Raw genomic sequence first — 15,798 nt, 5'->3', positions numbered from 1 at the left:
TAGGGAGGGTGGGAGGGAGGGAGACGCAAGAGGGAAGAGATATGGGAACATATGTATATGTATAACTGATTCACTTTGTTGTAAAGGAGAAACTAACACACTATTGTAAAACAGTTATACTCCAATAAAGATGTTAAAAAAAAAATAAAAAACTTGGCCAGAGTCTCAGGGCTTGTTCTAGGACCTGTGCCTTCTGGTTCCTCACCAGGCCTTTTCCCAGTGCTTGGAGTGGTTTCTCCATCATCCCAAGTGGCCTTGGTCACCGTGTTGGTAGGATCACTCCCCCGCCCTCCCGGGATTACACAGGCCCGTGTGTCCTCCAGTAACGGGTGCTCCTTGTGACCAAGCTCCACTTGCCGTCACTTGCAGATGGAATCAGAAGTCCAACTAGCATGCTGTGTGAGGACATCCATGCCCACACACTGCCATAGACCTGCACAGCCACAGAGCAATGATATCATCTAGGGCACCGAGGCTTACAAAGCACTTTCTCATACATTAGCCCATGTGACCATAGACAGACATCAAAATGCATTACTGTGATGTACTTCTCTCAGAGCCTTCTGCTTTTCTGGCCTTCATTTCCCCTTCAGTGTGTCTTTGAAATGCACTTAACTTCAGCTTGTTCCTCAACTTTTTTTTATAATTCACATCAAGTAGACCTGCTGATAATAAAAATGTGCCCTACCATTCACTGAACCTGACTCTGTGCCAGGCTCTGCCCTATGCTAATGCTTTACCTGTGGTCTCTCCTTTGACTTGGCCACACCTTGCCAGGTGGGGATGGTTACCTCCACTTTCAGATGAGGAAACTGAGGCTTGGAGAAGTTAAGTGACTGGTTCAGCCTGTGACCCCAGAGCTCAAGTCCTCACCCATCACACCAGATCCCCTCCCACTGGGCCTTCCTGGAAAGCTTCTTCGTGTGGATGTGACCTGCAGCCTACCCATCGCAGATGTACTCCATTTAATTGTCTAGTCATAGCAGAAAATGATAGGTTACAATGGACATATTGATGGCTTGCCTTACGCATGTCTTTAGTTAGTTAGTGCCTCTGTCTGATTTTTAAAAAAAAATCAGACTGTTCTGTTGCCCCACTGTCTTTTGCAAGCCTTCACTTTCCTAACTGTGTTCCTACAACCTTTGAGTAGATCACTGTACTCTAGGGTGTGCCTGAGGGTCTGACTACAACTTGACTTTGGTGGCAATTCCTACATCAGTTTGGTCAGCAAGATTTTCCCCTGACCCTCCTCGTTCCTGGGATGGTGGGTCTTCAGGCAAGTGGCCCAATGTCCCATTGACTGTAACTTTTTCTATTTCTGAGAATTCTCTCCTACTGGATCTTCTTTGCTAGTTCCTCCTTTCCTTTCTTTGTAAACAAAAGGCATGATGGTTAAGTGCAAGGGCTCTGGGGCTGGACATCCTAGGTTCAAGTGCTGGCTCTGTTACTTACTAGCCGTGTGACCTCGAGCAACTTACTTTTACTTCTTTGTGCTTCAATTACTCCATCCATAAAATGGATATGTTAGTAACAGAACCTACCTCATAGAGTTGAAAGAATACATGATTATCTAAGTACCTTTGTACACATATCAGTGTTCTCTATTATTAGACAAACAAATAAAACAACCCCAAACAAAGCGAGCACCTGCCTCTTCCCCTCCAGTCCCAATCAGATGCCCTCCACGTGTCCTGGGAAGGATCTTGAGTGGCTACATCTACCTTTCTAGGCCAGTCACCCACCTGGTGAGCTTCACCAAGAACCAGCCTCTTGACTGGTTATGTGGCCACTACCATCACATGGGCCAGCCTCCTATACTCAGTGCATCCTCCATTTCTTTATGGGGTAACTGGAGAATGTACTGAATTTAAAATGATAGGATCTCAGCTAGTTACCAGCTGTGTGACTTTGGGAATATGGCCACACCACTCAGAGAATTCATTTTCTCCTTTAAAATATGGATAATTGTAATGCTTACTTCCTATGGTTAGTATGTGGATTAAATAAAAATAATATTAGCAATAGCACTTAACATACTTCTCACACTCTATAACACATTTAATAATATCCTAATATTTTTCTCAAAGCGACAGACACAGCTAGCTCAAACCACCCCCCCCACCCCAAGTTGCATGCTCCTCACTTCATGTAGTGGAGTTGTCATTGGAAAGTGATTGCCCAGCCAGGGACTAATTTGCCAGCCCTCCTTGCATCTTGGTGGGAGCCATGTGCCTTGTTTTTGCCAACAGAATATGAATGAAAATGATAGTATGTGTTGCTCCCAGGCCAAAACATTTGGAAATGGATGTGCCTTCTCCATACTCTCTTATTCCCTTTCTGCCACCTGGATTTAGAGGACGACTAGTTCCTTAGAGATGGCAGAGCTCCATTATGAAAGGATCCATCATAGAGAGAGAAATCACTCATCCACATGCATTGGACTATTACATTTAATTTGGAGGTTTTCTTTTTACAGCAACAAACATTACCATAACTAATACTCAAATCACATTTAATCCTTACAACAATCCTCTGATATAGACATTATGATTTCCCTGATTTTATGATGAGAAAACTGAGGCACCGAGGGGTTAAGTCTAAAGTCACATGGTGAGAAAGGGCAGGGCAGAATCTGAACCCAGTCTGATTTCAGAGGCAGTGAGTTCTCTTAACCACTAAGGATGTGAAAGAGCTTTATACATTAAAGTGTCCTAGAAGTAATAACAAAGGCTAATACTTATTGAACACTTATGTATCAGGCACTATTTAAAGAGCTTCACATTCATTTAATCCTCACAACCTTTTGGAGTTCGGTCTAGTATTATTCCCATTCTATAGATGAGGAAAACTGAGGCACAAAATATTAAATAATTTGGTTGGAATCACAGTGCTGCTAAATGGTAGCAAGGTGATTCAACCCCAGCAGCCCAGTTTTCACTCCCTTCCCCATCCCTTATTCCCTTGATCATCTCTCATGGAGGAATGAGCAGATTCTGAGAAGCCCAGGAAGTGGCAGGACTATTTCCCCAAATCTCAGCCCAACCCCAGGCTAGGTTCCCAATTCCAGTGCTCACCTGGGTTCCAGACAAATAACAGAGTGAGAAATACATTTTAGAAGACTTGTGGCCAATGTGACCCTTGCATTTATCTCAGATGGCATGATGGAGTAGAGGGAGCCCAGATGGACATGGATTCAAACCCCACCTCTGCCTACTCCCTGTAGGAATGAGAAGGCTACTTACTCTCTCTGAGACTCAGTGGCCTCATCTATAAAATGGAAGCACTGATTATACCCACCTTGTTGGTTTGCTGCAAGGGCAGAGCATGTGCCTAAAAATTCCAGCTTGGAGGACCGCTCCAAAAATGTCATCCCCCCAGCATTGACCAGCCCAGAACAGAGACCTGTCCTGGGAGCTCAAACCACCTCCCCCAGTCTAATCCCCCAACACTGCATCCCACTTCTCCTTCCATGAGTCGGAGAAGCTCCTTCCTTGAGATTCTGTGAGGCTGGGGGAGGAGGAAGTAGCTGAGGGAGGCTGGAAGGCCAGACCCTGGGTTCCTTTTTCTGGAAGAGGAGGCCAAGTTGCTTAGCAACACAGCAGAACTTGTCAGGGAGGCTCCATGCAGGGCTATCCTTTATCATCCTGCAACATGGAGAGATCTGGGGGTACACTAGATGGGGAGATGAGTGGGGAAAGTAGGGAAGGGTCCCAGGCTCTGATGGTAACCTCTGGGCTTTATTCTCCTTTCCTATGATCACCTTACCAATTCTCCAACTCCTTCCCCTTGATTTTTCTACCTTTGACACACAGAGGCAGAGAGACAAGTTCTTGGGTCCATCCTGTACACACATCTGTCCATTGGCCATGTCCGTAACCATGTGCCTAAGGGCCAGATTCAGGACCACCTTATATGTATACTGTGCTTTACAGTTTACAAAGCACATCCATATATGTGATTTCACCATATACAACAGCCTCTTTAATTCCTGTATGACAGACGAGGGAAAAATGTCTGAAGGTCCCACCGTGAGGAAAGAGCAGGGCCCAGATTTGCTGCAAATCTCAGCATATTTCCACTACATATTGTAGCATGGATGTTAGTACAGGCTTTGGCATAATGTCGTGCCTGCTATTCCATGTCCTCACAGTTTGAAGATTCTTCATGCCTAGTGTCCTAAGGTGCCCCCAAGATGCACCTTTCTTCACCCTTCATCACAGAGCAGGTGAGCTGAGGAGGCAGGTTCAGCTGTTCTTCCCTGCTGGGGCAGGGGGATCCCTGAGTGGGGAGTCCCAAGAGAGGCCTGGTCTCCTGGCCCAAATGCCTAGACTCAGGAATGCTGCTGTGCTGGGCCAGGCTGGCACAAGCATCTACCACCAGCAGCTGAAGCAAGTCCCCTGGCTGGCATCCCAGAAAGAGGCACGTGGGTCCCACTAGGGCTGAGGCCTGGCAGCAAGGAGTAAACACATGTCACCCAGGTCACAGATTGCTCATGGGAGGCCCAGACCTCTAGGGCTCCCTACTGCCTCGGGGGCCAGCAGAGCTGGTCAGAGCAGCTCAGGGCTCCATTCTGGACTTTGTCTTGGTTCCTTAATCCCTCTGTCAAAATTTATTAATAGTCTGACTACCACAGCAATGGTAGTTACCCCAACAAAAATAATACTGTCATTCTTATTATAGCCATTTGATAAGACACCACAAATCTGAGATTCTTGTTTCCATCTGAAAGATGAGAAAACTGAAATTCAGAGAGGTTGAATAACTGTCTTAGAGCAACAGCTAGTAAATGTAGAGTAGGGACTCAAACCTCTGACTCCTAGTCTTTTGTTCTGTACATCACATCACACCACACTGCCTTTAAATGTCAGGGGGACAAAGGAGTCCCAGAGGGACATTCAGCCACCCTATCCTCTATCCCCAAATTGCACCTGCCCAGGACCTTGTAGGCCACATGGCTCATCTGGTGTTTCACGTAGAACAGACAATTTGAATAATTATTTTGATTAAAGTTTTATCAACTTCCAAAAAATGATTTGAGATGACTTACGATAGAGCAGTATACACAAAACAGAATATTCAGTTTTAAAAGATAAAAAACAACTGGTGAAATATGAGAAGCATTCCCATAAGTCAGGGACAAGGCAAGGATGTCTTCTTTATCCTTTCCAACCTTGTCATCATTGCTACCGCTGAACATTCTACCGGAGGTCCTAGTCAACACAATAAGACAAGAAAAGTTATCTGTTTTATGCAAATATTGAAAAGGAAAAAGTCACAATGTCCTACTTTGCAGACAATATGACTGCCTACCTAGAAAATCCAAGAGATTCAACAGGAAATCAACTAGAACTAATGATTCTAATGTTAACACACAAAAGGTTAACACACAAGGTTACCACAAAAAAATTATGGTTTTTCCATAACTGTGTAGAAATAAGGAAAAGAATTGGGAATGACAGATTTACAAGAGCAATAAAAATATACTCCCAGGTAATCCTAATGAAAAACATGGGAAATATCTAAATAAAAAAAAAAACCTATAAATCTTCACTAAGGAACATAAAAGTAGACCAGACTAAATGGAGCACTTAGCATGTTCCTGGGTGGAATGAATCAATATTGCAAAATGTCAGGTCTGTCCAAATTGATCTATAAAGTGATACAGTCCCAATCCAAGTCCCAAAGGAATTTTATGGAAACTGACAGGCTTGGCTCTAAAGTTCTTCTGGACTATGTATTTAAAAATAGCCAAGGCAGTTTTAGCAAAAGAACAATGAGCATACTGCAGAGCTACAGTTATTAAAGATGTGGTTTGTCACAGCTATAGTCAAGTAGACCAATGGAACCCAGTAGAGCCTTGAAACAGACCCATGTATATGTGGAAATTTCATAAAAGATAGAGATGGCATTCACTGGAAGAAAAGCAAGACCGTTCAAAAGTTGGTGCAACCTGTTACTCATTTTAGGAAAAGAGTTATATCTCTACTTCTCACCACGTACAAAAATAAATTCCAAAATAAATTAAAGAATGAAATAAAGACTCTATAAAAGTACCAAAATAAAATTAAAAAACGAAACAAATCCTAATCTCCAAAACCAGCATAAAACAAGAACATTCAGAAAGAGAGGAGAAATAGCAAACATCTGGGACGAGTTGGTTACCACAGCTGTGTCCTAAAGATATATATTTAATTGTATACTTATTGACAACCAAAGGCAAACATGGAAACTGTCACTATTTTAGTTCATTTATCCATTTCCCATTTATTGAGATCTACTAAGTGTCAGGCACCGTGCTAATTCTCATTGTTTAAAGAAAAGATATGAATAAGTTAGTGTGAAGAGGAAAATTTCCCCTAGCTTTATTGTTTGAATAAGGGACAATGGGTCTTCTTCGGCAGTTAGGCAAAAGATAAAGAAGTATTCTTTAAATGGTCTTGGTCCTTGTAAGAGTGTATACATGTGTGTGCCCATGTGCATGTACTATACGTGTGCTGTGCGTGTACACACACACACACACACGCCTGCTGGGATAGATAGGTGTCTCACTTCCCTTGTCCATCAAGGGACATTTTTTTAATCCTAGGGATTTGGAAATAGCTTGAGGAGAGGGAAGGGAAAAAAGAGACTTTGGAGACATGTGAAAGGAGGGCAGGGTTGTAGATGTGTGTTTCTCCCTTTCCAGCTTTTCCAGACACTCACAGCCCAGCCTCACTTTTTTCCTTTTCGGCTGTGCTGCGCAGCTTGCAGGATTGCAGGATCTTAGTTCCCCAACCAGGAATCAAACTCCAGCCCATGGCAATGAAAGAGCCGAGTCCTAACCACTGGACCACCAGGGAGTTCCCCCTTCCTTTCATTTTTTTTTTTTCCTTCTTTCTTTTTATCTCTTTTTCTTTCTTTACAATTTTCCTTCTTTTTTTTTAGGTAATGACAATAGTTTAATTTATTGTACTTAACTAAAAAGCTCAGAAAAGAATTAAGAAGAGATCATTAATTAAAGCTGATAATTTAAAATCCCACCACTGAGGTGGATGGACCTAGAGTCTGTCATACAGAGTGAAGTAAGTCAGAAAGAGAAAAACAAATACCCATATATACACTACCAAATGTAAAATTGATAGCTAGTGGGAAGCAGCCGCATAGCACAGGGAGATCAGCTCGGTGCTTTGTGACCAGCTAGAAGGGTGGGATAGGGAAGGTGGGAGGGAGATGCAAGAGGGAGGAGATATGGGGATATAGGTATAAGTATAACTGATTCACTTTGTTATAAAGCAGAAACTAACCATTGTAAAGCAATTATACTCCAATAAAAATGTTAAAAAAATAAAATAAAATAAAATCCCACCACTTAGTGAGAACAACCATTAACATTTTACTAAACAACCTAAAAGTTTGTGTTGCTGCATACACACACACACACACACACACACACACACACACACACACACACACACACACAGATTCAGTATATATCTATAGTGACTGCTTACTGCCAGGTGCAGGGAATCTAGCAGTGAACAAGATAGGCTTTTTATTGACAGGATACAAAATAAATAACAAAAAATTATCAGGTGGGGACAAATGACGTGGAGAAATCCATCAGGGGTATGTGATGAAGGGTGACTGTGGGTAAGGCTGAGATGAATTCATCAGGCTGTTAAATCGAGATCTGAATGACAGGAAGAGGACAGCTATTTAAAGACCTCTCTCTCCTTACAAAAATGGGACCACATTATATTGCTTTCAACCCGCTATTTTCACTTTGTCATGGTCATTTTTAATATAGATTAGTGTATCATTTTTAGTAGTCCATAATAGCCCAATGAATATTGATTTGTCTCAATTTACTTAATCTCCTACTGATGCATCTGAAGTTTTATTATTACAAACAATGTTATGATAAGTATCCTTGCATCAGGTCTTTTCCCAATTATCTCCTCAGGGCAAATTTCTGGAAATGTGGTGGTTGGGACTAAGAGCTTACTGTCTTCCACAGTTTGATCCATAGCCAAGTAGCTCTGCAAAAAGACTCCACTAACATATACGTCTACAACAGTGTGAGAAAGTGCACATCTCCCCATGTTTTTATCATGGTTGCAATTTTCCATTTTTATAATCTTTGTTGGTATTAGAGATGCAATATCCCACTACAGTTTTGACTTGAATTTCTTTGGTCAAGAGTGAAGTCAAGTATCTTTTTATGTGTTTATTGATTATTTACATTTTTGTGTGAAGTTCTCTTCACAGTTTTAACTAATTTTCTATGGAAAATATATTGTGTTGCAAATATGTTCTCTCATCTTGTCATTTGTTTTTCAATCTTGTTTATGGTTGTTCTTTTTTTCTATTTCTCTAATATTCAAAAGCTTAAATGGAGTCAGATGAATCAATCTTTTTCTTTAAGCTCTCTCTATCTCTAAAAAAGATGTTCTCCACTCAACCCAAGATGCAATACTACTACTACTACTAATAGTAATAATAATACAGGTACTCTTCCAGTATTTTTATTTAATATTTGACTACTGTCACATACTAATTACTATTTTCTAATTATGCATATAACATACTAATACATTTTTACTGTAAAAAAATTAAACTCCACAGATAAGGCAAAAGTTCCCTAGACAACATCAATCCCAGTTCCTTCCCAGAAGTCACTTAAGAGTAATCTGTATCTTTCTTAAGCTTCTATTATCCATACACACACACACAAATTATAGTTTGATTTGTTTTGCTTTTGCATAAATGATATTGTACTGTGTGTGTTGTTATGCAACTTCTAATGATACTACATGTTTTGGAGATCTTTCATGTCAGTATAATACATACGGTCCAATCCACTCTTTTAAACTGAATACTGTAGTATTTAGTAATTTGAATGTATCAAAGTTTTTAAAATTTCTAACCTATTGGTGGACATTTAGGTTGATTTCAATTTATCTTTCTCTAAACAATAATACAATAAAAAATCTTTATCATGTCTCTTTATATGTTTAAGTATTTCTCTAGGGTCAATACTAGAAACTGGAATTCCAGAGTAGAAAAGTATGTGCATTTAGATTTCTAATAGATATTTTCAAATTGTCCTCTCTTCTAACACTTTTATAGTTTTTTTTCTTTAAGTCTTTTTAATCAATTTGGAACTTATTTGGGGGTAAAGAATCAGGAAGTATTGACATTTTTTCTTCATATAAATGACTATCCAGTTGTTCCAAAACCATTTACTGACTAATCCATCTTTTCCCAGTGGATTTGAAATGGTGCCTATATCATATATTAAATTCCCACGTATGCTGGAGTTTAGTTTTGGATTATCTATTCTGTTCTATTGATATGTCTATTCCTGTATCAGTGCCTTATGTTTTAGCTACCTTAGCTCTATAGTAAATTTTAATATCTGGTAGGGCAAGCCTTCCATCATTACTCGTCTTTCTTATGCTTTTCTTGATATTCTGTGTTTTTCTGGGATAATATGTAAATTATTTTTTAAAAGGAGTAAAATGTAGAAAGGTTATAAAGAAATACGTCTTTCCCTATTTACATTGTTCAACACCCCTCCATCCTTTTAGGTTGTCATATATAAAAATGCACACAGAGAGACTAATTTTATATTTTATGGGCTTGAAGCTAAATATCAGTCACAGGACACTATGATCAAGGGGTATAAAGTAATGGGGGTGGGGGGAAAGTCGTAAAAGGGGAGTAACTACAGTGCGCAGTATCGCCAAGTAGAAAGAGAACTTGGGAGCAGCTAATTGCTAAATAAATAGAATCCAGGGGAAAAGAAACCCCCTGAAGGCCCAAACTGGATTGGGAGAATTTTAAGCCAGAAACTTAGAGGTTAAACCTGAATGCCCAGAAAAAAAAGGAAGGTTGAGTGCTGGAGTAAAACGTCAGTCAGCCAGCCTGCAAGTGAAAGAGACTGCTTCTAAAAACCTCATCAGTGTATTAAACTCAGGTCAAAGGAACTTGAATCCTGAGACTGTGCCCTGCAGTTTATCTGTCTTATGCCCAATCTTTCATCACACTGAACTAAAACTATTTTTCTATCCCTCAATTACACACCTAACGTGTGTGGGTATAGATGACTTTCTTGTTGGATGTCTGGCAAGGTGCTGAGAGGAAAGGTAATGGTCTTAATAAAGGTCTTTAAAGTGTTAACTCCTGCTGTCTTGAGGCTACTCATGGTAAGTGTTGTTTACGACGTATGAAGGGGTCAGGAGTAGCAGTTAAAGTGGGACAACATTAAGAAGGTCAGGCCCCCAAACCTAGCTGCCAGATGTCCCTGGTCATGGTGGCATTGTCGGAGGGGCTGCTTTGGCAGCCTCTGTAGTAGAAATCTTCTGGAGATGCCCATCTGGGTGCCTGAGGCAGAGTCCCAGTGGGTAGAGGCCACAGGATGTCCCCTTGGATACTGCCAGATTCTCTGGTTGCTGGGCACCATGCCTGGCAGGCAAAGCAGTTACCATGACAACCACTACACACACACACACACACACACACACACGTCTGCGATTTTTGGTATTTCTCCTTTCCCATTAAGTGCCAACGTATTCCAGGGTTCCAGAGACAGGCAAACATAGCTCTCAGGACAGAATGTCCTCTGCTCCAGGAAGTGGGGGAGGGAAGGAAAGTGGAGATGTGTATACGTTATGATTGAATGAAACTTCATCAGTATAAATGTATATGTACCTGCTTCTGTGTTAAAATGTGTTGTATATCAATGTATGTATCATGCAATGGTCAGATCACCATTTATCTGCCCATTTGCTTTCCTGCTTCCCTCCCCTCTCTGCTGTCCCTGTGTTGGGAGAGTCACCCCTGCCCTTTGCTGAGGGGAGATGCTGAGTCATGGCTCCAGCTGGGTTTCTGTCTCCTATCCTCCATCTCCATTCTTTCCTCAGTCCATCCCTCCCTCATCCCTGCTGGACCCTCTCTAAAGCTCTGGGCCCTCTTCACCACCTCCCTCCTGGGCCTGGACTCACTTTCCCAGAGGTTCACTTCTGGGCAATAAAGAGAAGGCACTTCAGTCTGTTTCTGCATTTACTCCCTTCTCACTCGGCCTTCTCAGAAGACTGTTCTGAGTCCTCCTCCTTATGACTGCCTTCTCCCTGATAAAACAGGAGTCTGACCAAGTTTGACCCAGGAGGCTAATTCTTCCATGTATTCATGCTGATCTTCCTCCAGTCCCTCACCCCCTAATCGGATTACGGCAGTGTTTCATGCCTTGGGCCATGGCAAGGAAAGTGCGATTTAATTTGACATCACGCACTGAAGCTTTTTTCTCATTCTAGCTCTCCAAGTGCCAGACCACAGGTTCTTGGAGGCGCGCGCGTGTGTATGTGTGTGTGTGTGTGTGTGTGTGTGTGCGTGTGTGTGTGTGTGTGCGCGCGCGAGAGCAGTAACAGAAGGGTGTTGAGTATATGCATTCAGGGGCAGAATCTAGAGGCCCCTCCCTCCAAGGGCAGGATGTTTGGGGGTCTCTGTAGGTTCCTGAGTCTCTTTCCCATCCCCATTAGGCTCTTCTAACACAGAAATCCCAATCAAATAGTCTCGCTAACTAGTTCCAAATAAGGCGGACCAGGATTGCTCTCCTCCGCAACCGCCCCGCCAGAGGTGAGAGAGTGGAAAGGGGGCCCCGCCCGCTCAGTCTGGTTACTATGGCGACAGCCTCGGGGTGACCCGAGTGCTCCGCCCTCTCTCCTCCCAAACCTAGAAAGATGACGGCACCGCGCTGACTGCGCCAAATTCCAGCCAATGGGCGGCTGCTCCCGCCTTCCCTTCCGCCAGCTCTCCCCACCTCCCCCCGGGAACTCAATTCACAAATCTGGACTGGGGATTTCCGGCTCCAGGCCGGGTGAAAGGGCGCTGGGCCGAGGCCGGGGGAGAGTCGAGGTCTGTCCTCCTAGGAGAGCAAGTAGAAGGCGGCATTCCTGGGTTCTTGGCCCAGACTCCTGTAACCTGCCACCAGAAATGGATCACACCCTACTCCCAAATTATCCGGAAAACCTAATTGAGGCCGAGTCTGCAAATCCTCCTGCCCCTGCAAGCCCTCACCCAGCCCGAGCGCGCCCGTCAGTACCACGGACAGCGAACCAGTAGTACCTTTTCTTGGCGGGTCCCACCCGCTTCTCTCTCCGAATCCTTCGGAGGTCTCCGTGGAGACCAGGGTCAGAGACGCCAGCGCTCCAATGCAGCCAGGCCTCCTTGGGCCAATGAAATAGTGAATGGGGCGCTTAGCTATGTGGTTAAGAAGGCAATGGGGACCAAAGAGGAATTTCAGACCAAAGAGGAATTTCAGGCCAAATAGCTTATTTTTCTTCTTTCAACCCCAAAGAATGGCTCCTGTCTTCCAGACTGCCTGTGTACTAGCCTCCCTGGGGATAAAGGGCCAGGGCTGAATCTCAAACGGGGTTGGACCTCCCAAAGATGCCCTGGATGGGCGTGTGACTGAAACAGCCTTGAAGCAGCCCTATGGGTGGGCGGAAGCGTATGGGGCTAAGTGTAGCATTCAGGCCCCACCTGAGAGTGGTGAAGACAGACTTAGGCCTGACTGGACTCTTGACAGGATGAATGGCAGGGAGAGATGGAGGAGGAAGAGAAAAGCAGCAACAATAACTAGCTGGTGCTGCCTCAATGAGCCTCTCTGTAAAAGGGGAACAACTTCTGACGTCCTCATCACTTATTCCCTAAATGTCCTGGGCATTAATGAGTAGGTAGGTCAGAAAAGATGAAGGCGGGGGTGGGGGGGGCAGGGGAGCAGGAATTCAGCTTCACCACCAGGCCCCATTCTGTGGCTCCCTCACTTTACTCTCTGTAAAATGGAAGCCATTGGGGGGAGGGGGAAGGAAGACAGTAGCAGTTCTCAGGGACTCGACCTTCCCCACTAGACCCATGGGGGCCCTCCTGCCCTGCCTGTGACAGTTCCACTCCCGCTCCCTCCCTCCCAGGGCCCAAAAAAAGGCTGGCGCAAAAACATCTGCAGGCGCTTCCAGCGCTTTATAGTTCTCTCCCGGACAGAAGGACAGACAGACAATGCGGCCCGCACCGTTGGCCCGCATCATTGGCACCTTGGACACGGCACCAGGCCCAACCCAGTCCCTGGTACCCTCCCGGGAGAATTCTGGTCCGGCCTCAGATCAGCACCTCAGACAGCTCCCGGCCCAACCCGCCCCTCCCCCCTCCCTCCGGAAACAACCAAATAAATTTAAAGGAGTGGGGGTGGAGGGGGAAACAAAAACACCTAAGGATAAGGAAGAGGGGTGCCCCTCCCTCAGAGTAAGAAGAGTTTTCTGTCTCCTCCCACCCTTCGGCTGAGGCGCCGCCGCCAGGGTGACCTCCTCGGTTCATTTTTTCCCCAAACCTCAGTCTCCTGAAGCTGGCATCCCCCTCCCATCTCCCGGCATGCAACACGTTGGAAAAGGTAGGGAGAGGTGGTTGGGGGTGGGGCGAAGGACCATCCTGGTGGTTGTCTGGGCTCCTGGGGCTGCAGTTTCTCGCAGTACCTCAGCCGATCCAAATTAAGAACTAATATTCCCTTTGGTCTGGGGAGGAGAGTACGGGGGCTCAGTTGGGGGAAGAAATGCAAGCTAACACAGGCGGAGGGGGGAAGGCAGACAGGAGGGAAGATGGTGACACATGCCAGGAGCGAGGAAAAAGAAAAGAAGGGGAGATGGGGACACAGGTGCAGAAAGAGAAACGGGGCAATGAGAGATAGGTAGGGGGTAAGATGGAGACGGAAATACACACCCAAGGAATGGAAAATGGAAAGGCAAGGAGGAAGTTGGGAAGGCAGAAGATGAAGGAAGGAGGGAAGGTGAAAGTACAGGAAGGAGATGAAGAAATGGACAAATCCGAGGGAGATGGACTTACAGACACACAGAGAGGGAAGGGGGAGACCCGGGTAGAATTGGAGAGATGGGGGCGCAGACAGATAGAAAGGGTGAGGTTGGGGGTTCCCCTTCCGCGCTCATCCCCCACCCCCAGCCTGCGCCCAGCAAATCCAGACGCCGCGGCCTCTAGCATCCTGGCCTCCACATTCCCCTGCGGGACAGGGGCGGCTCCTCCTCCGGCCACGGCGCGGAGCGGCGGTAACAGCGGCGGCGGCTTGATGGTCCCGGGGGCTCCGAGTGTGTGTCAGGGGTTGGGGCGGGGGGTGGGCGCGGCCCTTGGGTATCCCTAGCGGTCCAGGTTCATAGTCCAGTGCTTTGCTCCAGTCGCGCAGCTGTCCCTGGCGGCCGAGGAGGAGGCGGCCGCGGGCGCTCCCCCGCTGGGAGGACCCCCGGCGCCGGCAGCGGCCTCGCCCTCGTTCTTGAGGTCTTGGAAGACCTGCGTGAAGAAGTGGGGGTCGGCGTTGAGCCGCAGCATCTGCGGACTGAGCCGCTGGATGAGGCGCAGGCAGCGTTGCCAGAAGCGCTCCTTGTCGGGCTCCACGAGGAAGGGCTTGAGCGGGTAGGAGATCTCGTTGCCCATGTAGGAGTAGGCGAGGTAGAGGCAGGTGAGGAAGGCAGCCTGCAGCTCGGCGGCCGACGCCAGCTCATCCCCGCGCAGCGACTCGCGGCACAGCAGGTACACGAACACCAGGTTGGCGGGCGTAATGAAGGCCTGGTCTTGCCAGCCCTGCAGCAGCAGCGAGCGGTCCACTCCGCGGAACCAGCCCACCAGCTCGCCTGGGCTTAGCTCCTTGAGACGGTAGCAGCGTCGGCACACGAAGTCGCCCAGGCAGCGCAGCAGCTCTCCCGTGGACGCCTGCACGATGACCCGCCGCGGCGAGCCGCCAGGTACCGGCGGCGCCGCCTGCGGGGCTGGGGGCGGCGGCGGCGGCGGTTTCCCTCCGCCGGAGCCTGGAGGTGGGGAGACGGCGCTGCCCCCCGACGGCGGCTCGCAGGTGGCGGCGGCCGCGGGCACGGTGGGCACGGGCACCGCCAGGGGCTTGGCGGCGCCGCCGCCGTCGGGGGGGTCCCGACCCTTGCGGAGAAGGTTCTCGCGGTTGCGTTGCTGGACCAGGGAGTCGGCGCCGGTGGACGCCGGCTTGGGCGTCACCTTCTTGCTGCCTTTCTTCTTCTTGGCAGAGGCGGCCACCAGACGCTTCCAGGTTAGCGCCGAGATGAGCACGGACGGCCGCTTGAGCCGGCTCTCGCCTTTACCGCCCTTGCCTACTGGCGGCGCCCCGTATCCCCCCAGCGCCTCGTCTCCCGAGGGCGCCGCCTTCTTCTTCTCCTCGGGCAGCCCGCCGGGCCTCCGGCCCTTGGCCGAGGAGGCGGGGGAAAGAGACAGCACCGTGCCCATCCTGCAGAGCGGGGCCTGCGCCCGGGCCCCGGCGGGAACCGCGGGCGGCGCCGCTGCCCGCTGCTGCAGCCCCCGGGGACCCGGCGGTGGGGGCCCAGCCCCGGCCCGGGCGCGGGAACGGGCAGTAGAAGGTGGCTGCTCGGCTGCTCGGCGCCGGCTGCTCAGAGTCTCAGCTGCGCCAGCTGCAGCGTCAGCCCCACCCCTTGGGCCCCGTCTTCGCCGAGCCTCGCCCCGCCGCACGCAGCCAATCCTCGCCTGAGCTGCCCTCCTAACCGGCAGCTCCGCTGCCCAATAGAATCTCGCATGCCAATCTCAAGTCCCGCCCATCCCCCAACTCTGTCTCTGGCCACTTCCCTTCACTGGAAAGGGGTAAGGAGGAGGAGGTGGCTGGCTCGAGGGACTCCTCAGGGTCAGAGCCGGTGGGTGGGGTGGGCGGGGGGCTGCTCCCACCTAGCCCTCCAGGTCCTAGGGCCCCGAGTCAACTTGCTTTGATGCACTGGATCGCGATAG

The 15,798-nt window shown here is 47.5% G+C and overlaps 1 protein-coding gene across 1 annotated transcript; it reads right to left on the bottom strand.

Moving 5' to 3' along the window:
- Positions 1-14,178: 14,178 nt before the first annotated feature.
- Positions 14,179-15,288, bottom strand: CDK5R2 (cyclin dependent kinase 5 regulatory subunit 2). The gene has a single exon (XM_007118128.2). The coding sequence runs from the start codon at positions 15,286-15,288 to the stop codon at positions 14,179-14,181; it is 1,110 nt and encodes a 369-aa protein (XP_007118190.2).
- Positions 15,289-15,798: the final 510 nt, after the last annotated feature.

Source organism: Physeter macrocephalus, chromosome 2 (assembly GCF_002837175.3).
Source record: "Physeter macrocephalus isolate SW-GA chromosome 2, ASM283717v5, whole genome shotgun sequence".
NCBI classification, from domain to species: Eukaryota; Metazoa; Chordata; class Mammalia; order Artiodactyla; family Physeteridae; genus Physeter; species Physeter macrocephalus.
Note: the sequence above shows the minus strand (reverse complement) of the source record. Positions and strands in the feature narration are given on the sequence as shown.

Excerpts from the sequence above, each read along its gene's own strand:
- CDK5R2 (XM_007118128.2), bottom strand. The coding sequence starts at position 15,288 with ATGGGCACGGTGCTGTCTCTTTCCCCCGCCTCCTCGGCCAAGGGCCGG.